The sequence below is a fragment of the Diaporthe batatas genome (assembly GCF_019321695.1).
Source record: "Diaporthe batatas strain CRI 302-4 chromosome Unknown Contig00003, whole genome shotgun sequence".
Lineage (NCBI taxonomy): Eukaryota > Fungi > Ascomycota > Sordariomycetes > Diaporthales > Diaporthaceae > Diaporthe > Diaporthe batatas.
The window spans coordinates 7,570,807-7,595,098 of NW_025408550.1; the positions used below are offsets into that span (position 1 = coordinate 7,570,807).

Consider the following 24,292-nt stretch of genomic DNA (forward strand, 5'->3'; position numbering starts at 1 on the left):
ATTATATTTAAAAGTTATAAATATTTTTTTTATAATTTAATTAAATTAAAAATAAAATTAATATTAATAAATTATAAATATTTAATATAAATTATAATAATATTAATTTATTTATTTAAATAAGTTATTATTAACTAACTTTAATTTAAAAAGATATATTTAACTATCTTTATTTAATATTAAATAATAAAAGGTAATAGTTATAAAGAATAATTCTATTTAGTGGCCTTATGTTCTGGCTTCTATTATTATATATTATTAATATAGTAATAAGAGCTTCGCCCCACACCGCATTGCAAGCCCCGTTGCCGTTGTATCGTGTCTCTGCCCTACACCTTTCCTGATGAAGATGAGAATAGTTAAAATGTCCATCGCTTCCCTCTACTTCCGCTACCTGATTCGACATCGTACGATGTGTAGTAGTAGCCAACCCGCCTTCACATTCTTTCGAGGCTCTCAAGCCCCCTCAGATCAAAATCTCGGAACCGGAGTGTTCGCCCTGCGCTGAACCTCTCCTGATGGGCAGCGTCCGCAGAACGGAAGAAGTGTACTGAAGGTGCTCGTGCAGGCTCCTAATCATGCGCTGAAGCTCATCCTTGACCTCGTCTTGCGAGGCAGTCGCCTGCAGAACGCCGACCAAGGGAGCTTGCGGCAGGTAAGGAATCGCAGGAATGGGTGCATCCGAGTCAACATCGGAGTCCTCAATGGTAATAGATACGTGGCTGTCGTCGGCGCGGGCGGCTGCGTCATCCGATGTGTCATTCGCACTATCGGACGGTGGAGTGAGCACCACATCCTCTGACGTCGGGGTAGATGGGATAATCCCCAGGCCAATTTCATCAGGTACATAAATGGAGGGTTCTCTTTCGTGAGTTGACAAGAGTGAATTGGTCGAGCCAAAGCCATCGGGCACGTACAGAGAGGGCTCCCTATTGCTTCTTGGGATTGCATCGTCCGATATGTCAGACGTCTTTTCGCAGGCGCTCCTCGGGGACCTGTCATCCGAGACATAGAGAGAAGGTTCTCTGATGGTTGAGGGAAAGGAATCTTCCAGATTGAATTGGAACGACTTCTGATGTGACAGGGTGGGCCTCCACGTGTCTGAGGTCGCGGATGAAGCCTCGGAGAGTGCAGTTGTGGGACGTAGAGACTCGCCATTCTCGCCGATAAGACTGGCATCGAGGTCGATCATGCTAGAGGCTGAAAGCCTACTGACTTCCAGACTGGTCGCTGCGCGTGGCGGAAGTGTAACGTGCAGCGAGTCCTCTTGACGATGTCCTGCCACGGTAGTGGGGAGAGAGTCCAGTGCCATGTAGTCATCCTCATCGTTCTCGTCGTGGGACTGGAACCAATGCCCCTCGAGGCGAGGGTTTGAGGCCGTCGCCGCCGAAAACGACCAGTCCCGTGTGCTTCGATGATCAAGGCTGGACTGGCTTCTGGTAATTTCGGTTCGGTCTGGCTGCGTGGAAACCCCCACAGCTGCGTCCGCAAAACTCCAGTCCTGAGTCCGGCGGTGGTCCATCGTCGACTGGCTTCTAAAAAGCTGGCTCTCCCTGCGATTGTCTGGTTCATCCTCCGGGGAGGCCTCATCGCTAATTACCGCTGGGAAAGACCAGTCCTGGGTGCGTCGGCGATCCAAAGTCGTCTGACTCCTCCCGAGCGGCCGGATGCTTTGTCGACTAGCTCTAAAAGTATCCATTTGCGTATCGGCGTATCGAGACAGCCTCCCGCCATCCAGAGACTCGTCTAGGTCGATCAATCCGGATTCCCGGATTGTCTGGTGCTTCGAGGCGGTGAAGCTGGCCTTAATGGTCTCCCCTTCCTCTATGTCTGCGAACCGAGATAGCCTGTCACCATCGAGCGACAAGTCAAGGTCGATTAGCGATTCACGGGGTGGGGCGGAGCCTGTGCTGCCGTCCTGTGGAGTCACCATCTCATCCATTTCAGGCGCTGACGACGGCATGGACCTGCCATAGAACAGGCGGGCATTCTCCTCATAATTCGTGATGGTGTCAGGATCGAAAGCTTTCTCAAGGGGCGCCTTCAGGACTGGAATGTTGGGAGGTCTGCGGCGACGGCCCTGTTGCTTTGGGGGTGGAGGCATCATTGAAACGCGAGGTCCGTAGGCGTCATACACGGCTTGAGCCTGGCTGTCACCGAGAACCCTCTGATCGATCTCGCCAGCCATGGTATCGAAGTTCCAGTCGTCACTGTCTGAAGAACGTGAGGGCTCGTCACCAACCGGTGCCTGGGCACCGCCTGCATTGAACAACGACATCCGGTTTCCTCCTTGAATTTCCCACAATCGATAAGCTTTTACAAGCATCGAGAGGGATTTTGTCGGGTAGTCACGCTCAGTACCGTAGATATACGGGTGGCCTTGTACCTGAACGACAGAGGGGCGATGTCTTGGGTCCTCGGTCATACAAAAGGCGACCAGATCTTTCAGGCTGTCCGAGAACTGGTCCCCTTCAAGCCGAGGAACGTGCTGCTTGAGGTAAGAGCCGAACTGTGATGGATCAAAGCGCGACATGTTCTTGGCATTCGGGGGCAGTCCAGTGGCGGCTTCGAAAGCCAGGGACCCAAAGGCCCAAATATCAACCTCGGTGCCGTACGAGACGGACATGTCGAAAAGCTCCGGGGCCATCCAGTTCAGCGTGCCAGTGACCGTACTCCTCTTGTCGAACTTGGTCTCAATGATTCCTGCGACCCCAAAGTCGCACAGCTGGACACCGCCGACCTCGGTCACCAGCACATTCGCGCACTTGATATCACGATGGATGATGCCTTCCTTGTGGACCCATCTCAGAGCCTCGGCCACTTCACGCAGAATCGGAACGATCCACTTCTCCGGCAGACCCCCTGACGGTCGCATTAGGGTTGAGACACTTCCGCCGCCGCAGTACTCGGTAATTATCCACATGGATGGGCCGACGAGGAGCGTTTCAATGACGGTGTTGATATTCCTGGCGCCGCTCTCACCGAGCTTCTTGAGTGTATTGACCTCCTTGAGAATGTCCTGGAAGGTGTCAGCCGCACCGGGCGCGAGACTGTCTCCCTCGTCGATGCTGATGATCTTGACGGCGACCAGGCGGCCTGAGCCTGCCGCCCTGGCCTTGTAGACGCGTCCGAAACTTCCCTTCCCTATGAGCTCAGACAATGCATAGGGTGGGGGGTTTCTTCCAGCATCGCCGCATTCACGCACGATGCGCTTCTGCATCTTGTCGGCATCTTCGAAGGCCTTCTTCTTGGTGGCCGAAAGATCGGCAACACCGAGTTGTAAAGAGGCCATCCTCTGTTCCCAAGGGGGAAGCGGTCGTGCAAAAGGCCAGTGAGAGAAAGGCCACGGTAACAACAACTGAGCCAGCCGTCCAGACGGTCTAGTGGCCAGCACTGGGAACAGCGGGTGTAAAGGTTTGAGGTTTGTCCCGAACCCGAGACTGGCGGTGTGCGACGTGTGCTTGCAGCGAGTCGCAAGCAACTCTCGGTCGCAGTCTCGGTTCGGTTGCCGATCTCAGAACCAGGCGGATTCCTGTCCTTGACAACTCGACGTTCCTGTGTGACAACGAAGGCTGGTGGATGGAGGATCTGGGAGTGCTTCCGACTGGCCAACTGGCGACTTAAGGAGGCAGACTGGGTACCGATTTTGGCAGCCTCACTCAAGCTTCGGCGTGCCAAGAAGGGGGCTGCATGTGCCCAGTGAGAGCATGCAGGTTATCAAGAACCTCTGGCCAGGGACCGCTTTCAGCCTGAAGGGCTAGGTGGAAGGTGGGAGGTTTGTGAAGGTGACGAAGCACCGGGGAGGTGAGTTGATGTGGCCAGTCGAGCGCTGGCGATGCATTGGGGCTTTAGGTATCGAGGCATGGGCCACATTCGGGCCACATTCTTGCCTGCTTACTAAGTAAGGCCCGGCCATACTCGAGATGGCGCAACTTGAGGCGTGCCCGGGGACGTGCCTCGGGGGCCAATATTATGGCTCAAGTCCAAACACATCTCAGTACCTCAACGTCATATGATGCGCATCGTCGTAGGTCACCATCCCCTGAGAAAGACGCAAGTTGGTGGGGTTGGGATCGTGTCTACTCTGATTGTTATGTGAAAGCATCGACAGCGTCGTTGCTCCTGCTTGGTACTAAGAATCCGGGCCACGTGCGATCCATCACGGTCTGCAAACCCCAGACACTCATCTCCAGCTTCCAGTCTGGAAGCCCTTCTGGGAGCCCCCATGAGTAGCATATCTACGGACATGACAGAGCAGTTTCTGTTTCGCTCACTGGCTGATAGGACCCAGCCTGTACACGAGGGCGAGGGCATTGGAAACCCGATAAAAGGAACATACAAGAGGAAAGGAAAAGATATCAGCCAGCCAGGGTAAGCTCCGGAACAGGGAGAAAAGGAAGGTACACATGTTCGCAATCCATCCACAGAAGCCGTGCTGGCAAGCCAGCCCAGCACGGCCTCTGGGCGTGTCCGGAAACCAGACCTCAAATGCCGCACTCATCAATATCAGCATTTCTTGGCACAAACCACAGTCATCAGGGTAGACTGGGTTGCAATTTGACATCCATGCTTTTTGTTGTGATTTGTTGTCCATGACAATCTCCATTCGGCACGCAAATGTGCCACCATGTGATGGCATCCACCATCGCTGTGGAGACCCGCCAAAGAATATGTATTATATTATTAGTATTGATCGTGGTTCTCAATGCCCCCGGCTTCCACAGTGCTCGAGTGTATCAAGTCTCATGTCGCCTGCAAAACGAGTCAAGTTTTGGTGTAAACGGAGTATGGAGCCTTGGTGTACCAGTAAATCACGTTTCGTGTCGTCATTTTACATTCCCTCGTGAGCGCCAGAAGCGCTATTATAACATTACAGTTCCTCGTGCCCAGTTGCTGGCGCGCCACCTGGCGCTGGTGCGACCAGCGGATCCGGTGTACTCGGCGGGAAAAGTTTGGACCACTCGAGGCTCTCGGTGATCTTGTCGAATCTGGCCCCTAGGAACCATGCCAGTGCAATCTGCGAGTGCGTCAGTCAGCTTGCCTTGTGGCAGGTGAGGCGGCTGTCAACATACCATCAAGCCGCCGACGAACACCAGGACGATGAGTACGGCGAGGACAAGGTACAGAGCCTCGGTCTTATCCACGGCGTCCTCCTGTTCCCGCTGGACAGCCTTGGCCTTGTTCGCGGCCGACAGCTTGTTGACGTCTTGGGTTGGGAATATCCTCTCGATGAACTGCTCAATCTTGCCGCACTGGATGCCGATAGCCAGGAAATTAGGGTCTCTCGGGTCGGCCTTTTGGTGTATCTTCCGAACGTAACGCCGGAAGACCTCACTCACGACCCTGAGATTTTGCGTTGACTCGATCATCAGCTGGCAGGCGTCACCCTTGGTGATCTTGATGTTCTTGTCGAAAATGTCGGGATTCATGAAAACGAGTTCCAAGGTTGCGATAGCCATTGACTGCGGAATAGCCACGAAGTTAAACACGCTCTGCTCCCTGACCGCGGCCATGTAGTACAGGCATTCATCAGCATGTTTCAGGGCGTTCAGGACCATCTCAGACCCGCAGTAGAGTGCCTTTTGCCGGTTCTCAGGCTTGAAAAGGTCCTCTAGCTTTTCAACGTGCTTGCTCCATATCTCCTTGGGCCACCACTTCTTGCCCTCGTCATAGTCTTCGCGAATGTCGCGGATGATGTTGACCTTTTGTAAGAACTGGCCCATAGACTCGGTAAGCTCTGGGCGGTCGTTGAGCGCGGGGTTGGCAAGATTGGATTGGACGAAGAGGCGGGTCAGACCCTCGCCGACCAGACCCGCCACGTAGTGGCAGTAAAGCTCATAGTCCTTGATGGATATGACACCATCCTTGTTCAGCTCGCCGTTGAGTGCAAAGTCTGCCATGCCGTTGCCCATCTTCTCAGTGATGCTCTTGATAATGTCACGATACTCCACTTTGGTCTTCTTGAGCTCGGCAACCACGTCATCAAAGTGTACGAGTAGCTCGCGGTCCTTCTCGTTGGGCCCGTTGTCGGTAAAGGTCCAGCCATCAATGTCCATGTTTTGGTGGAAATTGCGCAACAGGGGCTCTTTTGTCTTGGCGTCAAGGGTCATGTCATCTTCAATCGTGTCAAGACCACGCAAGACAAGGTAGAAGAGGGTGATGGGCATCAAGAGCTCGGGGTTGAGTTCCTGTATGACGGCGGAGAAGCTGCGAGACGTCTTGTTGAGAAACCTGAAGCATGACGCCTCTGTTGGGGTCTCCTTGCTAGGGTCGCGATGGTGCACCGGATCGTGCCATACCTTCCTGTAACGGGTGGTCAGCTTGGGAAAAGAGGCGGGTAGCCGGACGGGAAAGCCGCCGCGCTGCTTCGCTCACCATTGTATGATGCTGCGGAGCTGAATGGGATGGAAAAGGAAGTAAAGAGCTTGTTTTGCAGCACCCATGTTGAGGGTTGGTCACCCACGGGTTGATAGGTCAAGCAGAGGATGCGGAGGGGTAGCAGGATATATGGTCAATGGGTAGCAGGTAGGGTGTCTTGAGCTGGCAGGGCGTGGAGTTCGGATGTTGGGTATTGCTCGTGGGGGGTGGGGTCGGAGACGACGACGATGACAGTGATGAGAGATATTGGGACTCTTGGGGGTTGGGGGTTGTGGGTTGGGGCTTGGGTACGCGGTGGGGGGGCCACGACATAAAGTAAAGGAAGGAGACCAGAGTAGTTGTGGTTTTTGGTGACAGGCCACGATCACGAACAGACAGACACCGAGCACACAGCACAACACAAACGCAGGAAAGGACGGGTAGGACGAGCAAGACGGGGGGCGCGTCCAAGATTTGATGAAGAAAATCTTAACCAGGAGGTGAAGGAGCGGCGCGCTAATTTTGCAATGGAGGAACACGAAGCAGCTGGTTAGTCAGTCTTGATGTGGGGGCAGTGGCTCACCGTCCCGCCCAGGGAGGAGGCCCATTTTGCTTAGGTCAGGCGGACTGGGTACCTAGGTCCCTGCCTACCTAGGTAGTTAGGTATGAATTCATCTTGCTCTAGGGGCGGACCTAGGTTAAGAATCTCAATGGGGATTTTAGTCTGAACTGTCGGTGTTGCCATCAACGAGTTGAATCAAGTCAGGCCACTCATCGAGGCGTAAATCCGTAATATTCTGTAGTTCAAGTCATCGCCGTATTTAAGCGAGGGGGGGATGTCCCCAGGGACGGCTTCTACGGTGTTCGCATGAGCATGAGAATGTGCCTTGGGCTACTCCGCGCCACCCCCGACATACTTGCTTACCTACCTTCCTCAGTTTGTCGCGGCTGGGCCACTTGTTCTTCTCCTTTTCTTCTCCTTCCTTTTTGCCAGCCCCAATTGGGCCAGCTGCCCGCTTAAGTTAGGTACCCATGCCCAAAGCCAACGCCGTGGGCAGTGCGCAAAAGGCCACCCATCAATGCGCAACACGCAATCAGAACATGGCGTTCCTTTCTACACAAGTCACTGGCAAGCTACCTACCTAGGTGAAGCCAGGCGGGCTGGTCCTCCTCGCCTCCCTCATGTGCCGCGTCGTCCCCGTACTGCCATACACAGTACAGTACGCTCGTACGGGCTGTATCACATAGGCCATGCATGTGTCATATGCAGGCCGACAAAGATCGTCTAACGCTGAATCTTGCCTGTTACCCTGAGACAGCCTCACCCGGGCCTGAAGTTATGGTGTTTTTGGTGTCTTTGGGTCCCTGACATCTCTTCCAGAGGCAGAAGCAACTGTGTGTAGACTAGGCACCTACATCCTACCTAGGTACCTTGGTAGGTACCTAGGTAGGTAGTACCTTGCGCTCCTGCGCAGCAACTCAACTCATTCTGCCGCACAAGCAGACACGCAGATGCTGTGGTAGTAATCAAAGACCACTTGCTATGGGCCGTCAATGCAATGCCACCCCAGATACACAGTACAGCGACACTCGGATGCTACCACACCACCTAGGTACGCCACGGGCCACGGGGCCACGGGGCCACAGGGCGATTGATTGTACACTCGTGGAGATCCCTGGCTTCCCGCACCCTATCTGGGCAACTGCCCATCCACCTTGCAGCTGCAGGGCATGGGCCACGGGCCACGGCCCACGGCCCCTGCCCCTCCATCTCCCCTCATCCCTTCCTACTCGAGCCCCCCAGGCCAATAGCGTGGGTGTGTCCCTGGGTTAGCCTGACTCTGACTCTGCTGACATCTGAATCCAAATCTAAACCTAGGGACGTCGAGACTCGCGAGTCGAGACCCTCCCTTGCTGAGCTTAGGTGTTCTACATACCCCTTGATCCTATTTAACTTCAGTCGCCGGCCTCTTTGACTCCTGGCTCATATCCCCTCTGCTTCTCCGTCTCTATTCCTCGTACACCCGCGCGCTGATTGGCACTCTCGTGGCACTCTCCTCCAGCAAGTCCAGCCCAAACGTCGTAGCACCCCTTGCGACACTACCTACCCAAATACCCACCCCCACTTACACGGGGCAGGCTTCCTCCACCACACTATCTATATATAAATCCGAGGCAGCACCGCCATCGCGGCCACTCAGAAACTCGAGATGGCTACCAACGGGGCCAATGGGACCAACGGGGCCAAGGCAAATCGTTTCCTTATCTGGGGTGGTGAAGGCTGGGTCGCTGGCCACCTGAAGACCATCCTTGAGAAGCAGGGCAAGGACGTGTTTACAACCGTCGTCCGCAACCAGAACCGCGAGGAGGTCCTGCAGGAGCTCGACCGGGTCAAGCCGACCCATGTGCTCAACGCTGCTGGCTGTACAGGTCGGCCCAACGTCGACTGGTGCGAGGACCACAAAGAGGAGACGATGCGGTCTAACGTCATTGGCACCCTCAACCTGACCGACTGTTGTTATCTCAAGGGCATCCACTGCACCGTCTTCGCGACCGGCTGCATCTACCAGTACGACGAGAAGCATCCCTGGGACGGCCCTGGCTACACCGAGACCGACCCAGCCAACTTTGCCGGCAGCTTTTACTCCGAGACCAAGGCGCACGTGGAAGAGGTGAGTTGAATGTCACAGAGGACTCTAGCAAACACACCCCTCCTCCGGCCCCGTCCCTTCATCCCTCGCCCCTCAACCCCCCTTGGGTGCATGCGAGCGCAGGGCAGTTCGAACGGCCTTGGCTTTGCTGGCCGGTTGGCTGACTCGTCTGCTTTCTTGTGCACAAAGGTCATGAAGCACTATACCAACTGCCTCATCCTGCGGTTGCGGATGCCGGTGTCTGACGACCTTCACCCTCGCAATTTCGTCACCAAGATCGCCAAATACGACCGCGTCGTGGACATCCCCAACAGCAACACCATCCTGCATGACCTGCTGCCCGCGTCGATCCTTCTGGCTGAGCATGGCGACACTGGCATCTACAATTTCACCAACCCCGGTGCCATCTCGCACAACGAAGTCCTCACACTCTTCCGCGACATCGTCAGACCAGGCTACACGTGGAAGAACTTCACCCTGGAGGAACAGGCCAAGGTCATCAAGGCCGGTCGAAGTAACTGCAAGCTCGACCATACCAAGCTGACCAGCAAGCTGAAGGAGTACGGATACGAGGTGCCTGAGATCCACGAGGCCTACAGGCAGTGTTTTCAGAGAATGAAGGCCGCAGGTGTTCAGTAGGGCGTGAGGCATCAAGAGCATAGGCCGAGACCGAGGTGCCCACATACCCCAGGACATTGTCAAGAGATGGGACGGGTTGATAGATGCTTCTTCTCCACACATTCCTGCGAAACAATCTATCTTCAGAGCGCTAGACATGCAATGACAGGCGGTGTCTTCTTCAACTGGTGCGAGCGAATGATTTGAATCCCAGGTGCTACTCGGCGCGACGGCCTCACCACGACCACCCAACGGATAGGATAGAGATGGCGATGGGTTCTTGTCGGCAATCCGGCTTGCCCGTCACGCGTGCAGGTGAGCTGCTGTATGCCGGTGGGGGCTTGTCCCGAGGGCTCTGCAGGCAGGGCGAGCCTCTCTTCACCTCCCGAGTCTCGGTGCTGCAGCCAACAGGCAAAAGCACATCCGAGAAGAAGCCCATCTATGCGAGAAGCTCTCCTTTCCTTTCCCTTCCTCTTTTCTTTTCTTTTTGGGAGACCGGGGGGTGGGTGTTGGACCAAATACCGCGTGCGTTCCCGCGGGTGGGCAGGCAGGAGTGAGATATCCCTCCTGACTCGTAATACCTACCTGTGCCCAGGTGGGTATGTCGATAGGTACGGCGGGTATTATTGTTCAGGACGCCATTCAACGGTTGGGCGTGGGTTGCTGACCGTTGGACAACACCAGCACATGGTTGGATAGTGTTCCGCAGGCGTTTTCCCGTTTTCCCGTTTTCCCGTTGCAAATCTGGGCCGTCATGAGGAGACGAGATAGAGATAGTGGGATGAGCCACGTAGGTAGGATCCTTGGAAGGTTCTCGCTTGGTCTTGGCGGCATCAGAGCCCATATTGTGATGCACGCTACAGAAGTTACAGTTAGGTGCGCGCTAAGGTGCGTGCCACCTGCACGCGTGTTCGGGCAAGGGGCGAGCCTGGTAGGCGGTCCAACAAATCAGGCCAGGCCAGGCTGTCACTGCGGGCTGCGTCACGTCAGGCGTCACTCAGCCCTGTATCTACTGTGCACATACCTACCTTGACCTACACTAGGTAGGGTACCCAGGTAGTAACTGGATTTTGGAGCCGCGGGCGTGGGGCTGGCCGCAACCTAGCAAGTCTAGATCCGGCCCCTAAATTCACACTCAGCCGCGTCGGACGGGTGCCTCACCCCTCTGCTGAAATCCTAGATTTCGCACTCAATAGACTCAACAAGGCCAGACGGCCATTAGACACCTTGCCTACATTCACCCAGGTACTGTGCCGCCGCACCGGTCTCTTACGGCTCCCCCCCTCTTGATCCTCTGCGTCCTACTTGAACGGCAGCTTTGAGCATCCTATTGGGCACCATGGTTGTCGATACGTCATACTACGATGCGCTCGGCGTGAAGCCGACAGCTACAGACCTGGAGATCAAGAAGGCCTATCGCAAGATGGCCATGGTCCACCATCCAGGTATGTGCCCGGGCACTACCCGCAGCGCTGTCCCCAGGTGCTTCATCTTGGCCCTGCGCAAGCACGCCTACTAAACCCTGGCTCTTCACTGCAGACAAGAACCCCGACGATCCGTCCGCCCACGAGAAGTTCCAGGCCATAGGCGAGGCGTACCAGGTCCTGTCCGACTCAGACCTACGGAAAGCCTATGACAAGTTCGGAAAGGACCATGCCAAACCCCAAGAGGGTTTCGCCGACCCCGCCGAGTTCTTCACCAGCATCTTCGGGGGCGATGCCTTTGTGGACTGGATTGGCGAGATCGGCCTGATGAAAGATCTCACCACAACCATGGACATCACCGGCATGGCCGAAGAGGAGGAAGCCGCGGCGGCGGCGGCGGCGGCGGCCAACGCCGGTGATGATCCTGAATTCCCAGGGACCGCAGATGCCACCAAGGAGAGCATGAAGACCACGGCAGATCCAGGTGTCGTGGGCGAGAAACATGCTTCTCCACCGGCCCCCAAGGCGGAACAGGACGCCGCCGGCGGGGAAGACCCGGCGACCACAGGCGACAAACCGGCAGTCTCTGCTGGTTTGTCGCCCCCCGGCACCGCTCCGTCCCGCACTTCGTCTCCCGCGCCTGGCAGCGGTACGTCGACCCCGAATAAGTACAAGATTCCTCTTCGACCTGCGATCATGGACCGCCCCTCGGACGAGACGACCATGACCTCAGATGGCCAGGGCGACTCGGCACTGCACAGGAAGGATAAGGATAAGAAGAAGGCCGGCCTGACCAAGGAGCAGCGAGAGAAGCTTGCCGAGTACGAGAGAGAGAGGGCGCGCGTGCGCCAGGAGCGCGTGGACATGCTGGCCAAGAAACTGCTGGACCGCATATCGGTGTGGACCGAGACGGACAAAGGTGCCGACGTGACACGGGCGTTCCAGGAAAAGATACGGCTGGAAGTGGAGAACCTCAAGATGGAGTCGTTTGGCCTGGACATCCTGCACGCCATCGGCCAGACCTATCTCGCCAAGGGCTCAAATCTGCTCAAATCGCAAAAGCTTTTCGGCATTGGCGGCTTCTTTGGGCGGATGAAGGACAAGGGGACCATCGTGAAGGAGACATGGAACACCATCTCAAGCGCGATTGACGCACAACAGACGATGGAGGAGATGGCACGCATGGAGGAGAAGGGCGGCGAGGAGTGGAGCGACGAGAGGAAGATGGAGTACGAGAGACGGGTCACGGGCAAGATCCTGAATGCGGCGTGGCGTGGAAGCAAGTTTGAGATCCAGAGCGTGCTGCGGGAGGTTTGCGATGCCGTGTTGAACGACAAGAAGATCCCGCTGGCCAAGAGGCTGGAGCGAGCACAGGCCATGGTCATCATCGGGGAGATCTGCGCCAAGGTGAGTATCGACCGCTCCGCAACCTGTCTGCCCGATGCCAGCCATGCTGACTGACATGTCTACACACACAGGCTCAGCGGTCGCCTGAGGAAGAAGGTGACTTTATGGCATTTGAGCAGCTCGTGGCAGAAGCCACCATCAAAAAGGAAAAGGAGAAGGAAAGGGAGGAGCGCAAGAAGAAGCATAAGCACCATTCGCATCCAGAAGGCCCGGCCGAGTCTCCGGCTGCGGCATAGACCGGCATGGCCCCTGGTAGGGCCCGGGGGACATTCTCGAGCCCACCCCGGCTTGACTGAGGTGGCAGTCAGAGACACCGGCTACATAGTACCAAGCTGCGAGGTCAGCCCAGAAACCTGGGACTCACACGGATTTTCACCTGACTACGAGCCGTGTCCGGTCAAGGCGGCGGGGGGTAATCCCAGTTGTCTTGAATTCTCAGGTGCCAGATTTGCCGACCTTGCCTTCACTTTCTCGAGGCGAGAAAGGCGTCATCGGACCATTTTAATAACATTGTGTCGGGTAGAAGTACGGCATGTTTTAGAATAAAGACAGCCCTGTTTGTTTCTTGTCCAGTGGCGGTCAGACCAATATATAAGAGCACCTATAACGCCAGCATAGGGAGGCTTCAAACCGTGTGTGGACCGCTCAACCACTATTGGAAGGGGTCAAACCGTACAGGCAGGCAAGGCAGGTTCACGGTTTAGTATAGTTTACATACCTACCTAGGTACCTGTGTACCTACCTACCTAGGTACCTACCTACCTTCCTTCCAATTCTGTTGAACAAGCCAGCAAACGAGCACAAGAGGGAGGACTTCACAAGAAGGTCTCAGAGCAATACTTGAAAGACCAGATAAAAGCCATTCTCCTTTCTTGGGAAAGAAACCATCTATAGCAAGTTTAAAGGGAATTTAATCATGTGTTGGCAGGGCTGATAACCCTACGGGAGGCGGGCTTCTAAGAACCTTGGAAGTAAGTGAAAGGCTTAATATGTAGACTTCGGACGAGATGAGGTCAGGGGCAGGGTGGGAAGTGGAAAAGGCAACAGCTGGGGCGCTGCGGAACTCGAGTACTCCGTACCCCGTTAAACGAGGCTGTGCACACGTGACAACGTGGGATGGAACGTCCCCACTTTGGCTGGTCCCAAGCTTTGTCGCGGTCTGTGACGCGCCATCCTACTGTGTAATAATGCTTATGACGTTCTGAATCAGAGGCTCGCCTGGGGAAACAAGTGTGGGAGGCGACCTAGGCAGGCAAGCCCACTCAGGTCTCTTCTAGCTCGCTAGTGCAGCCAAGTCGTTTTCTCACCCACTCCTCGGTCCTGATTGATTTCTGGGGTGCAGCCTCATTCATCTTGACGGGCACACCCTGCAACAAACGATACCGCCACAGACTCCTCCCTACTTCCCATCACTATGTGGGTTCTTGAGAGCGACGGCGACCTTTTCCGAGGTTGATAGGACACCCCACAGTGAGTCTGTCTTGGAGCGTGCTGGCTAAACCTCGAACAGGTCGACGACTTTGGCTTTCCCCAGGGAAGCGATACCTGTTCGGCCGAACTTCTCAAGATGGCGGGGGTGGGTACTCATGTGATTCTCATGTGATTCACATGTGGCCTGTCCAAGCGACCTTCTAACATTGATTTCAGGTGGGGGCTTCGTGATCCAGGAAAAAACCATCTCGAGAAAGCACCTCACGATAGAGGTAGGCGTGGTTGCCGGGGGCGATGGTGTACGTATCCGATCGACCATGGGCGGCAAACTTCTCCAAGGCTCTCAATTCACGCGTTTTTAGACAAACCTCGAGAAGCGATCGCTCGTCACCATCGAAGATCTCAAGACAAAGATAGGCACTTTGGTCAATGGGAAACAAATCAGGGGTGAGCGTTTCAATCTCATCAAGGACGCGAACGAGATCAGACTCGGCCACTATCGAGAAGTCTTCCGGTGAGGCATCTGAAACGCTGAATGGATCAAAAATATTCGTCTGACGTTATCTCCAAGCATAACGTGGCACCCAGTTGTTCTCAGCTTCTCCTTTAGTGAGAAGGAGCTAGAGGCAGACCCGTGGGCTGCCATACGACACAAGCTCGAGCCATTTGATGTCAAATACATCGCGGAATATGACGATGCGAACACCACGCATGTAGTCAGCAAGAGGCGCAACACGTCCAAGGTGCTACAGGCCCTCATTACTGGCAGGCATATCGTCGTTGAAGGCTTCATGCAGGCAATTGTCGAGGCTGCCACGCCAAAGGCTGGCGGTGTGAATGGTGTCCAATCCAGTGCGTTAGAAATGGACTTTGATGCGAATTGGCCCAACGCTATGGGGTATCTGCCGCCAAAGGCGGATGCTCCCGGTGCCGACCGACCTGATGAGATGTTCGCGCCGGACAAGAGACGACGGAATGTTTTCGAAGGTTATACATTTGTCTTCTACGAGAGAAGGCGTTTCGAAGAGTTGCACCCTGCTATTACGAACGGCAAGGGGAAGGCGCTACTGAGTGAAGTACAACCGGGTCTCACAAGCACCGACGAGTTCATACGTTATGTCAAAGGAATCGCAGGGGAGAAAGGCCTGGGAGAGTTCGAGGACGGCAGCGAAGGCAAGGGAGTTGTGGTAGTCCGCTACGTGCCCTCGCCGGGCCAGGAGAACGCGGATTGGTATCTGAGCTTCTACAGCCAGGTCGCGCTGCGGCTTGATCATCGTCCGGTTGAGCCTAGAGATTTTTTGCCTGCCATTCTCGATGTTGACCCAGGTCAACTGAGAAGACCATTGGAATTCGACTCGACCCAACGGGAGCAAGGTACGCACCTACTGTTCTGTGTCAATCCAACAACGTCTGACCTACCCTTCACTTTAGCTGGACCCCCGGGAGAGCATGAGGTTAGCAGTGAAAGCCGCGGCTTATCAGTGAATGTTGACGAAGCCCCTGGGAGAGAGGTCATCGAGGCGCAGCCGCCCCAGCCCACCAAGACGCGAAGACGAGACCGACGTGCCCCAAGGAGCAGATTCAAGGGTTTCGATACTGGAATAGATGAAGACGACGATGACGAGGAGCCTGGTCCTGCATCCCGATCCGACGCAGGAGGTGCAGAAATGTCGCAGGGCATGTTCATGACGCAGCCAGAAGAAACACCAACCGTGGCAGATCCGCCGCAGCGCAAGCGGCCGTTGCCAGAACCCGACCACGATATCATGGACGACATCACGCCCACGGCTGCCGCCATCAAGCGCCGTCGGCTCGAGGCTGGCGAAGAGAACAACCCTCCAGGGGACCACACCACCCTGCCCGTGCGAGACGAGGTAGACCATGAGCCCTTACATCCACAACAAATGGGCACTGGCCGTGGGAAGGCAGCAGTGGGCGGCAAGAAAGGAAAAAGGGCTGTCCAGAGAGAAGATGACCTTCTGGATCTTGCTATCCAATACCGAGAGGAGGAGGAAGCAACTGCGCAGGCGGAACGTGAGCGTCTCGCACGGGAACTGCGGGACGGTGACATTGACTACGAGGCGATACGGCGGCTAACTATCGTAGAAGCCATGGACATCCGGCGACCACAAGAACGACGAACACGGGAGCAAGACATTCAGGAGGGGCGGTGGGATCCACGGTGGAACGGCCGGAAAAATTTCAAGAAGTTTCGCAAGCAGGGCGAGACTGCCGGAAGGCCGCAGCAGAAGGTGATGGTGTCTCTCGAGCCGGCACGAGTCAAGGTGCACGGCATTGGCAACGACTATTGGCTCGAAGACGGATTCGCACAAGGCCGCAGGGGCAAGGAAACAAGCCAGTTGGCAAATAGCCAGGACGAGGCCGGGCCCAGATTGACTACGGGGCGTGCCCGGCGGCCGACCAGCAGGGCGAAGGAAAGAGATCAATATGTCATCGGGAGTGATGATAGCGGTGATAACGACGAGGCTGACGCAGGCAACGGCAGTTTGCTGGCCGATGTCATGGACCCAGAGGGTAGCCGTGAGCCTGCGAGGAGCAAGAAGGGCAAGGCAGTTACGAGACAAAGCCAGGCAGCAGCGCGACGAAACGAGACGCAAGCCCCCGTCGCGTCGAGATCACAGAAGAGGAGTGCTGTGGAATCACCGACGTCAGAGAAGCCAGCCAAGAGGCGGGCGGTACGCAGGGCGGGGGCGGCGGAGGAGGAGAGCGAGGAGGAGGAGGGTGACGATGATGAAAGTGACGATGGACTGAATTTCAGGTTTGGCAAGCGCAGGTGAAGACCAGGCATCTCGCTGTGTTGTGAGGACGATGGCGGCTCATCACATTGCTCTCAGCGGGGCGGTAGGGGACAGGCTCAACTGGCCGCCCTCGGGCTTCTTTTCGTTCATCTACCTGCTGGAGGGTCGGGGTCATGTTCACCGACCGCGGTTGGCTCATGATATGTATGGGATGAGGGGTATCTATTGCCGCCCACGTCGGCGGCGTGTCTAGGTTCAAAACTTATTGGGCTGGCCACACGGGGCAACCACCGGCGGTGTGCATCATCCTAGTGTACGGAGAAGGTATGGCCGAAAGTATGGCCGTGTGGATGCAGCGGCGTCTTTTTTTTCTTTTTAGGCGGACGAAAGAGGTCGGAGGCGGGTGATCAGTCCAACTCCTCCATCGCCTTGCCCACCTGCTGCTCGACGTCATGCTCGTCCACTAGTATGCCTATCAGGCAGGCACTCAGCATGGTCTCGTAGTTTACCCAAGGATGTACCTCGGCGAACATCCGAGTGGCGTCACGACCCGCGCCGCGGAGCAGCTCGGCCTCGCCGCCAGGGTGGAAGCTGATGTAGGGGGATATGTTGTAGACCTTGCCGGAGAAGACGGACCAGGCGTCCTTGCCCTTGCGGCCGGTCATCTGTCGTAGCTGTGAGGGGGTGACACGGAGGTACGGGGTGGAGGGGGGCAGGCCGCGCAGGTCAGAGGTGGGCGATTGGGCGAGGCGGGCCCAGTCCATCGGGGAGTGACCTGGTGTCAGCCTCACCTGCCTTGAGGGCTTGGTGGGCACTGAAGAATGGGTGGGCGGCGGCGCGAGGGTGGAAGTGCCCGGGGCGCGGCTGGAGACCGGGAGCGAACGGTTGGGCGAGGGCGCGGGCGAGGGGCGGAGCGAGGAGCTGTTGTTCCTGGCGGCCGGGGCGAGGGTTGAGATGCGTCGTGCTTGCGCCAGGGGCACGGGGGGAGGCGCCATGGCAGAGAGGGAGGGACCGGCGGTCGAGGAGGATCCCGGGGCCTGGGCCTGGGCCTGGGGCCGCGACGGCGGCGGCGGCGGCGGCATGAGATCAGAGGCGGCTGACGGCTTGCTTGTCGTGGCAGACTGGTCGGCGGGGGGCGATGGCAGAGGTTCTGACAGCGAGAAGCCGGGGACGACAGGGCGGATCACGGCGGGAATGCTTGGGGCGGCCTTGGGGGTGGCCTGACCGTCGCCGTCAGTGTCGCCGTCAGTGTCGCCGTCAGTGTTGCCGTCAACGTCGCCATGAGCATCACCGGGGGGCGTGTCGAGTCCGGGATGTGTTGGTTGCTCGCGGGGGTTCAAGTGCTGGTGGTCGGGCGTCGGGCTCTGGCGGCGGAGGCTGGCGACGAGGTTCCGGAGCGGCAGCCATGCTGGGGGCCGGATGCAGAAAAGCACAACGGAGGCGACTATCAGCGAGATGCCGATGAGAGCCATCGTGTTCTTCTCTCCCAGGGCGTCCGTCCGTCTATGGTGTTGCTGTCGGGTCGAGGCAGTACTGTGACTGTGGTACATCATACCTACCCAGCACGGACCGAGTACAACCGCCTTCTTCGGGGCCCACTTTGCCGCACCAGGGGTCTCCTGGTACGGATACAGTGATACAGTGATACAGTGCCCGGCTGCCACAAATAGCAGCCAGGCATGCGGCAGCACGTAGTAAACAATGGTCCTGCCTGCCAGCCTGCCCAGGTGTTTACGTGTTTACAAGACCACCTGGGGGAGCTGGGGTGACGGCAGGAGGTTAAGTGCCTACCTAGGTACACTGTGCCTGCCTGCCTGTCCTGTGGTGGGGCGGGCGCATTTCGGCTCTGGCTGTCTGGACTCTGGACAGTCACGTCCACCACGTCCACCACGTCCACTACACCTCCCATTGACCCCAATTAGCTCGTTCCCCACAACAAACAGCCCCCGACCCCATCGCCAATCTTAGGGCCAGGACCAGACACGAACGGCAACCACTAACCACTGCTGCAACAACAACAAGACCTTCAGGATCAACAATACCAACCCCTCTCTCAGCAGAAATCTGGCACCCAAACTCATCCTCACACACGCCATCACGCCATCACGCCCCGCGCCAACACCCCAATCCCCTAGCGACAACGCACGGGCAGCCTCGACCCCGTCCGACCCCGACGCCGACGCCGACGCCGACGCCGTCGCCTAGACCAACCACACCGACAACCCCCTGGCCGACTCCCTCACCATCCGACAAGATGCTGCCAACACGATGAGGAATTTACACACCTCCCGATCCTCCTCTTCCAAAGAGCCCGCCTCGTCCTCAGGCAGGATGCCCTACGACCGCTCCTCCACCGCCACACCATCGTCCTCGACCACCTCCTCGCGCCATCCTCCACCCCTCCACACCCCTTCCCTTGCAAAACGCCTGCCCGTCACCCCCAAGCTCGCCGGCAAACCAGCTCCCACCTCGGCCGCCTCCGCCTCCGCCTCCACCTCACAGCGACAGACCGTCACGCTTGCCACTCCTGTTCCCCGGAGGTCTGCTCGCCCCTCGTCTGTCGTCAGCCATGCCAGCCATGCCAGCCATGCCACGACCACCGCCCTCCAGAGCAGCGCCACCCCGAGGTCTGGCTCCCGCCAGAGTCGCGTTACAAGTGCCAATGCGTCGCCCTCCCCGGCAGACGCCGCCGCTGCCGATCACTGGGAGACGAGGTCAGGCCTGGGCATCTCGGGCACTGCTCTCGACTCCGATGCTGGCACGGCGTCTCTGCAGAGGGGTGACCCGGCCGTCGCCCAGCGCGACTCAAAGTTCTTCTATGCCAGCGATGCCTCCAGAACCGCCCAGGCCGCTGCTCCTGGTCCCAGGCCCACGCCACCACAAAAGGGCCCGACCTTCTTTTATGCCAATGGCAACAATCTGCCCCCCAGGCCTACTCCGCCCACCTCCGCCCCCTCCGCGCCCTTCTCGCCGCCGCTCGCCTCCACCGCCCCAGACTCCTCGGCCGTCAAGTTCATGTACGCCAATGGCTCTCCCGACCTCCAGCCCAGCTTGATGAAGTCCGGACCTGGCTCCGCCCACTCCGCCCACTCCGCCCACTCCGTCAACCCCAGGGTGCCTGCCAGCAAGCACCCTGCTGGCCCGCAGTCACCAGCTCCGTCATCACAGAGGATGCCTTCACCGGCCAAGGCCACAGGCTACCCTCCTCCTCCCCCGCCGCCTCCGCCCCAGCCCCAGCCCCCGCTCCTGTCCCAGTCCTTGGCCGGCCCTTCGATAGCGGAAAGGCGCAGCATGCTCGCGTCCACGCCTCAGCTCGGCCGGGCCAACTCGAACGATCTGAGGCGGGTCAGTGCAGAGGCTCCTCCCAGGACGACGTCCGGGCACTCGCGCTCTGGGAGCCTGGTGGCAGATGCTCAACCTGTAACGCGGGCCGTGGCTTCGAGCCCGCCCGCCAGCTCGCCTTTGCCGTCGCCCTTGACCTTCTCAAACCCGGCAATCTCCATGGCGTCTGTGCTCGAGGCCGCCGATGAGCTGGTCGGCAGTCAGGATGAAAGCGACTCCGTGGTCTCGGGCCTGGCAAGCCCAAGGTCGGCCAGTGGCAACGACCCACTCAATGAGCTGGTTGCCAACGCGAGGAGGGAGCGGAAGGTACAAGACCTGCAAATAACGAATGCGTCCCTGGAAGCTATCAACCGGACGCTAGAACGGCAGCTGCGGAAACAGACCAACGAGCTGCGGCGCTACAAGCGGATGACGAGGGCCGGTCGGCTCTCGTCCGCCAACACTGCCGCCTCGTCCCGCATCCCCTCGACCTCCACGGCCAGTGAGGCCCCGGAAGGCCCCCTAAACAAACTCGGCCTGCCAGATCTGAGCGAGGAGGATTCTGGGACGGAGCCCGACGACGAGTCGCTAGGCGACTCGGAGTTGTCAGAGTCGGACTCTGGAGGGTCTGGGCACAGGAGCCCCGGCACGATTGCGATGAGAGACGCCCAGCACAGGAAGCGCGACGAGAAACGCCTCCAGGTCGACCTCTCGAAGCATCAGCAGCTGCTCGTCGACAGCCAGAGGATGAACCAAAGCCTCAAGAGGTGTCTCGGGTGGACCGAGGAGCTCATCCGCGAGGGAAGGAGGGCCCTGGACTATCAGGTCAGGGTCAGCGAGTTTGACGTCGACGGCCGTGTATTACCCGAGGACGGCGAGCAGCCGTACGTCTACGACGGGGCGCAACTATGGGACCACCCGGCCAACCACAGCCGTGGTAGTAGTGACAGCGAGGATGGCCACTCAGACGATGATGCCGGCCGGGACCCTGACGAGACTATGAAGCTGCGCATAGAACGGCTGCGGCCTGCAGAACAAGGGACTGGTGGTAAAAGCACCCAGGATAGAGATAGTGGCATAGTGCTGTCGGGCGACGGGGGTTGACGTTGGATAGGTGACAGGAGCAACAGGATTAGATGGGGGGTTGTTGATGCACTCTGCTCTTGTGGTTCTCTGTTTTCGTTTTTGTCTTCATCGATCACGATGAACAACAAATCACCACTCTTGGCTGTCGCCTGTTTCCTTTTCGTCAGTGGGCCCGGATGCTTGTTTGTCGCGTCTGCCGTGTTCAACACGGGGACAAGTCTCGCGTTTGGCTTTTTGACTTTTGTTTTGCAACTCGGCGTTTTGAGATTTCCGGCAGGGGCAAGATGGTCCTGGGCTGGGTTCAGGCTTTCTGCACCCATTTCTCTTACACGGTACCCTTATGCGGGCTCCCTGTGCTTTCTTGGGGTTTTTTTTCTTTTTCTTTTTTTTTTTTTCCTTGTCTTTCTGGTGGTTTGAATTTCCTCGATTGACCAGTCACCTTGACGCCATTTCTTTTGTATTGTACCATCACAGATACCCCAAAGCATCACACGGATTTGGAGAGAAGAAGAGTATCAGTGGAACTGGAAGGTACTCCAGCTTTGTTGATACCCAACCTAGCACAAGGGAGATGGACAAGACTGGGGAACGGTTGGCAGATACTATAGAAACGACAAGGGAAACGGGAAGTACCAAGGAGAGAGGTTCAAGCGAAGCCCGGGAATGGGGCACACCAGGGCCTGACTGTGTATGAATATTGCTCACTAGTCCTGCATCAACGGCATATCTTGCCCATACTGAGAGTGTTTAGTGTGGGACTGGGTGTATTGTGTGTCATAGTAGTGTTTGTCCCCCGTCCAACACTGCGACGAGACGCGTCAGCCCGCAGTCTTTGTGTGTTCTGCTTGTTTTTACAACGGCGGCCGGGCCACGGCAGCAGAGACACACCACGGTCCCGCGACGTCCTTTTCAACGGCAACTTGTTCCCCGCTCTCAAGTCTCAAGGGGCCCGCTTTGAAGCAAGGTCCAGTCTTTGGTGACCAAGTGGACGTGTCATATTGTCCCGTGGGAGGCAGTGGATGGATGGCGCGGGTTGTCTACCAGCACACCCTGCTTGCAGCATTCCTTCTCCTGGAGTCGGACACCACGAGCTCCTGACCGCTACAACCTTACAAGTGTGTTCATCTCGGGTAAATTTTTGTTCCCAGGGACGAAGGCCCATTTGCATCACAGCAAGTCGGTAGAGATCCGATGGATATAAAGTCTGCATTGCTATTTGTGCTCTGCATGGGCACTGCTGGCGTGGTTGCAAAGGAGGGTTGGGTCACGAAGTAACGACGGAGTAAGAGAGGCAACAGTCATCTCCAGTGAGATTTGTTCGAAGGACTATGCCACACCCACAGTCGCAAAACAAGTCGACCTACTGGCTACCCAGGCAATTCAACCGTGCCACACCCTCCCCTTGGTCACAGGGAGCGGATCGAGAAGATAACCATGGTCTGCAACGGGCTTGACAATGTTCCGCCCACTGTCGCAGCACAGCCCACGTGCCCACAATCATAAGACCGCAAATGGATCCGTCGCCAGCCCGTTTAGCTCATCGGTAGAGCGCATCACTAGTACCGCGAGATGGTGATGATGAGGTGACTGGTTCGATTCCAGTAATGGGCATTGTGCAACTTTGGGTTTAGTTAGTGTCGATTAAGGCGCTCCCATCTGTTCTCTTTTCTTCCTCTTTTTTTTTCACATGAAAAAACGCCGATGGCCTGGTCACCTTGTGATAGGATGTAGCATGGATGAGGCCTAGGTGTATATGATGCAAATGGCTGGGGGTTGACGACATGACTGTGAGGGAAAACCACCAGTCACACTTGCGCTGGTCCTCAAGAGTCTGACTGCAAGAGCTAGGCTGATACCCATCCCCGATATGTGCACAACTCACACAAAGCCCGCCGGTGGGTCAGTCACATTGGGGTCGAGGCGCCCTTCAGACAAGCTGCCTGGCCTTTCCTGTCTCGACGTCATATACCCAGCCTGAAATGTCGACATGGGTTGGGACGGCCGATTGCTTCTTGAGGAAGTCAATGTCGTCGTGTACGGCATGGTCGAGGCTTGTAAAGGGCAAAAAGTCGAGGGATGCGATCTCGGCAGCGGCAGTGGGGCCCAGCCTGTCGGCGACGAGGCCGTGGGCATGGTTGTTGGCAAAGGTCAGCATGCCGCAGCCTGTGTGCTTGACGAGGATGATCTCGCGGGTGCCGAGCAGCTGCTGTGAGATGATGATGCTTCGTAGGGCGTCCCTCGCACTGCCGCCGGCGTTGCGGACGACGTGGGCGTCGCCGAGGGAGATGCCGAAAGCTGCAGCGGGGTCGATACGGGCGTCCATGCAGGTCACTGGAAGACAGGTCTGTCAATCAAAGGGCCATGGCAAGCGAGCATCAAGTGCGGGCGGTGGGCTGAGGCTTGCCGACTAGGTATTTCTTGGCGGGTGGCAGCTCGAGATGGCCGTGCGTGAAGCCTTGGGCGTAGGCGGCGTTCTGGTCCTTGAGGTTCTGCACGTTGGGAGTGGACATTGCGGCAGGGTCGGTTGAGTCTTGGAGCACTGTGGCACGAGATGCACGCGGTGCACGAGGTGCACGAGGCCGAGAGGTGTCGGGACCCGGGAGGTAACTACGCTACGGAGCAGATGCAGATGTGCTGAAACCAGGCTGCCAGGGCGGCGGGGAGGGGCGACGGTTGGCAAAGGTGATGGCGCCGGCGGGCTCTTTTAGCCGCCACGGGAGCTGAGGAGCTGAGGAGCCGAGGGGCTGGCTGAGGGGCTGCCGGGCAAGCTGGGCTGCTGGGCCGGGCAGGGATGTGGGCGATGGCATTTATGAGACGAGATTGCAGCGTGGTAGCGTGGCAGCCGGGCAGCCCGGCAGCCCAGGCAGTCAGGTCCTGCTACCGTGGGCTCGGAGACGAGGAGAGGTCGTGGTGCTGGGATGATGGTGCTGGGATGGTGGTGCTGGGGATGGTGGTGCTGGGGATGGTGGTGCTGGGATGGTGGTGCTGGGATTATGGTGCTCAGGTGACAGATTGACAATACACAGCAAAAATCCACGCCGAGCAAATGGCGTGTCAAACCGTTCGTCCGGGAGTCCGGGACGGTGGGCGTATTATGTACCCCAGATTCCCCCAGTTCTCTCCTTGCCTCCTTGTCTCCCCCTCTCGCCTCCCTGGGCGGCTTGGGATGGGCCCATTATTGCCCATTCGGTCCATGGTCCACGGTCCATGGCGCATGTGTGGTGGTCGTACCTGGCCC

The 24,292-nt window shown here is 57.3% G+C and overlaps 8 protein-coding genes across 8 annotated transcripts; 4 read left to right on the top strand and 4 right to left on the bottom strand.

The window, feature by feature from the left end:
* Positions 1–466: 466 nt before the first annotated feature.
* Positions 467–3,292, bottom strand: KVR01_002867 (uncharacterized protein; the record flags this gene model as incomplete). The annotated part of the gene is made up of 1 exon (XM_044792663.1): positions 467–3,292. One exon carries the CDS (start codon positions 3,290–3,292, stop codon positions 467–469), a length of 2,826 nt encoding a protein of 941 aa, XP_044647882.1.
* A 1,578-nt stretch (positions 3,293–4,870) lies between these two features.
* On the bottom strand, positions 4,871–6,443 carry KVR01_003605 (uncharacterized protein; the record flags this gene model as incomplete). Its single annotated transcript, XM_044782237.1, has 3 exons — positions 4,871–5,017; positions 5,073–6,303; positions 6,376–6,443. The coding sequence occupies 3 exons, from the start codon at positions 6,441–6,443 to the stop codon at positions 4,871–4,873; spliced, it is 1,446 nt and encodes a 481-aa protein (XP_044648620.1).
* A 1,704-nt stretch (positions 6,444–8,147) lies between these two features.
* KVR01_002641 (uncharacterized protein) lies at positions 8,148–10,476 on the top strand. The gene is made up of 2 exons (XM_044791403.1): positions 8,148–9,029; positions 9,198–10,476. Exons 1-2 carry the CDS (start codon positions 8,568–8,570, stop codon positions 9,645–9,647), a joined length of 912 nt encoding a protein of 303 aa, XP_044647656.1. The 5' UTR covers positions 8,148–8,567; the 3' UTR covers positions 9,648–10,476.
* Position 10,477: 1 nt separating this feature from the next.
* KVR01_003951 (uncharacterized protein) lies at positions 10,478–13,407 on the top strand. The gene is made up of 3 exons (XM_044783962.1): positions 10,478–11,071; positions 11,166–12,457; positions 12,529–13,407. Exons 1-3 carry the CDS (start codon positions 10,966–10,968, stop codon positions 12,691–12,693), a joined length of 1,563 nt encoding a protein of 520 aa, XP_044648966.1. The 5' UTR covers positions 10,478–10,965; the 3' UTR covers positions 12,694–13,407.
* Positions 13,408–13,606: 199 nt separating this feature from the next.
* On the top strand, positions 13,607–18,359 carry KVR01_003690 (uncharacterized protein). The gene is made up of 6 exons (XM_044788485.1): positions 13,607–13,908; positions 13,968–14,033; positions 14,105–14,187; positions 14,251–14,402; positions 14,460–15,262; positions 15,320–18,359. Exons 1-6 carry the CDS (start codon positions 13,872–13,874, stop codon positions 16,684–16,686), a joined length of 2,508 nt encoding a protein of 835 aa, XP_044648705.1. The 5' UTR covers positions 13,607–13,871; the 3' UTR covers positions 16,687–18,359.
* On the bottom strand, positions 17,055–18,119 carry KVR01_003954 (uncharacterized protein; the record flags this gene model as incomplete). The annotated part of the gene is made up of 1 exon (XM_044793349.1): positions 17,055–18,119. One exon carries the CDS (start codon positions 18,117–18,119, stop codon positions 17,055–17,057), a length of 1,065 nt encoding a protein of 354 aa, XP_044648969.1.
* Positions 18,360–18,414: 55 nt separating the features above from the next.
* KVR01_003934 (uncharacterized protein) lies at positions 18,415–21,802 on the top strand. Its single transcript, XM_044785062.1, has one exon. It carries the CDS (start codon positions 18,916–18,918, stop codon positions 21,070–21,072), a length of 2,157 nt encoding a protein of 718 aa, XP_044648949.1. The 5' UTR covers positions 18,415–18,915; the 3' UTR covers positions 21,073–21,802.
* A 182-nt stretch (positions 21,803–21,984) lies between these two features.
* Positions 21,985–24,030, bottom strand: KVR01_003464 (uncharacterized protein). The gene is made up of 2 exons (XM_044791847.1): positions 23,459–24,030; positions 21,985–23,385 (listed from the first exon to the last, which is right to left on the bottom strand). The coding sequence occupies exons 1-2, from the start codon at positions 23,562–23,564 to the stop codon at positions 22,982–22,984; spliced, it is 510 nt and encodes a 169-aa protein (XP_044648479.1). The 5' UTR covers positions 23,565–24,030; the 3' UTR covers positions 21,985–22,981.
* Between the last annotated feature and the right edge of the window lie 262 nt (positions 24,031–24,292).

Bases quoted from the DNA above. Each gene is read 5' to 3' on its own strand.
- KVR01_003934 (XM_044785062.1), top strand. From the start codon at position 18,916: ATGAGGAATTTACACACCTCCCGATCCTCCTCTTCCAAAGAGCCCGCC.
- KVR01_002641 (XM_044791403.1), top strand. From the start codon at position 8,568: ATGGCTACCAACGGGGCCAATGGGACCAACGGGGCCAAGGCAAATCGT. The intron at 9,030-9,197 runs GTGAGTTGAATG...TTGTGCACAAAG, and splicing joins CCAAGGCGCACGTGGAAGAG to GTCATGAAGCACTATACCAA.
- KVR01_003690 (XM_044788485.1), top strand. From the start codon at position 13,872: ATGTGGGTTCTTGAGAGCGACGGCGACCTTTTCCGAG. The intron at 14,403-14,459 runs GTGAGGCATCTG...GTTATCTCCAAG, and splicing joins CACTATCGAGAAGTCTTCCG to CATAACGTGGCACCCAGTTG. The intron at 15,263-15,319 runs GTACGCACCTAC...CCTTCACTTTAG, and splicing joins CTCGACCCAACGGGAGCAAG to CTGGACCCCCGGGAGAGCAT.
- KVR01_003951 (XM_044783962.1), top strand. From the start codon at position 10,966: ATGGTTGTCGATACGTCATACTACGATGCGCTCGGCGTGAAGCCGACA. The intron at 11,072-11,165 runs GTATGTGCCCGG...TCTTCACTGCAG, and splicing joins GGCCATGGTCCACCATCCAG to ACAAGAACCCCGACGATCCG. The intron at 12,458-12,528 runs GTGAGTATCGAC...CTACACACACAG, and splicing joins TCGGGGAGATCTGCGCCAAG to GCTCAGCGGTCGCCTGAGGA.
- KVR01_003464 (XM_044791847.1), bottom strand. From the start codon at position 23,564: ATGTCCACTCCCAACGTGCAGAACCTCAAGGACCAGAACGCCGCCTAC. The intron at 23,386-23,458 runs GCAAGCCTCAGC...CCTGTCTTCCAG, and splicing joins CGCCAAGAAATACCTAGTCG to TGACCTGCATGGACGCCCGT.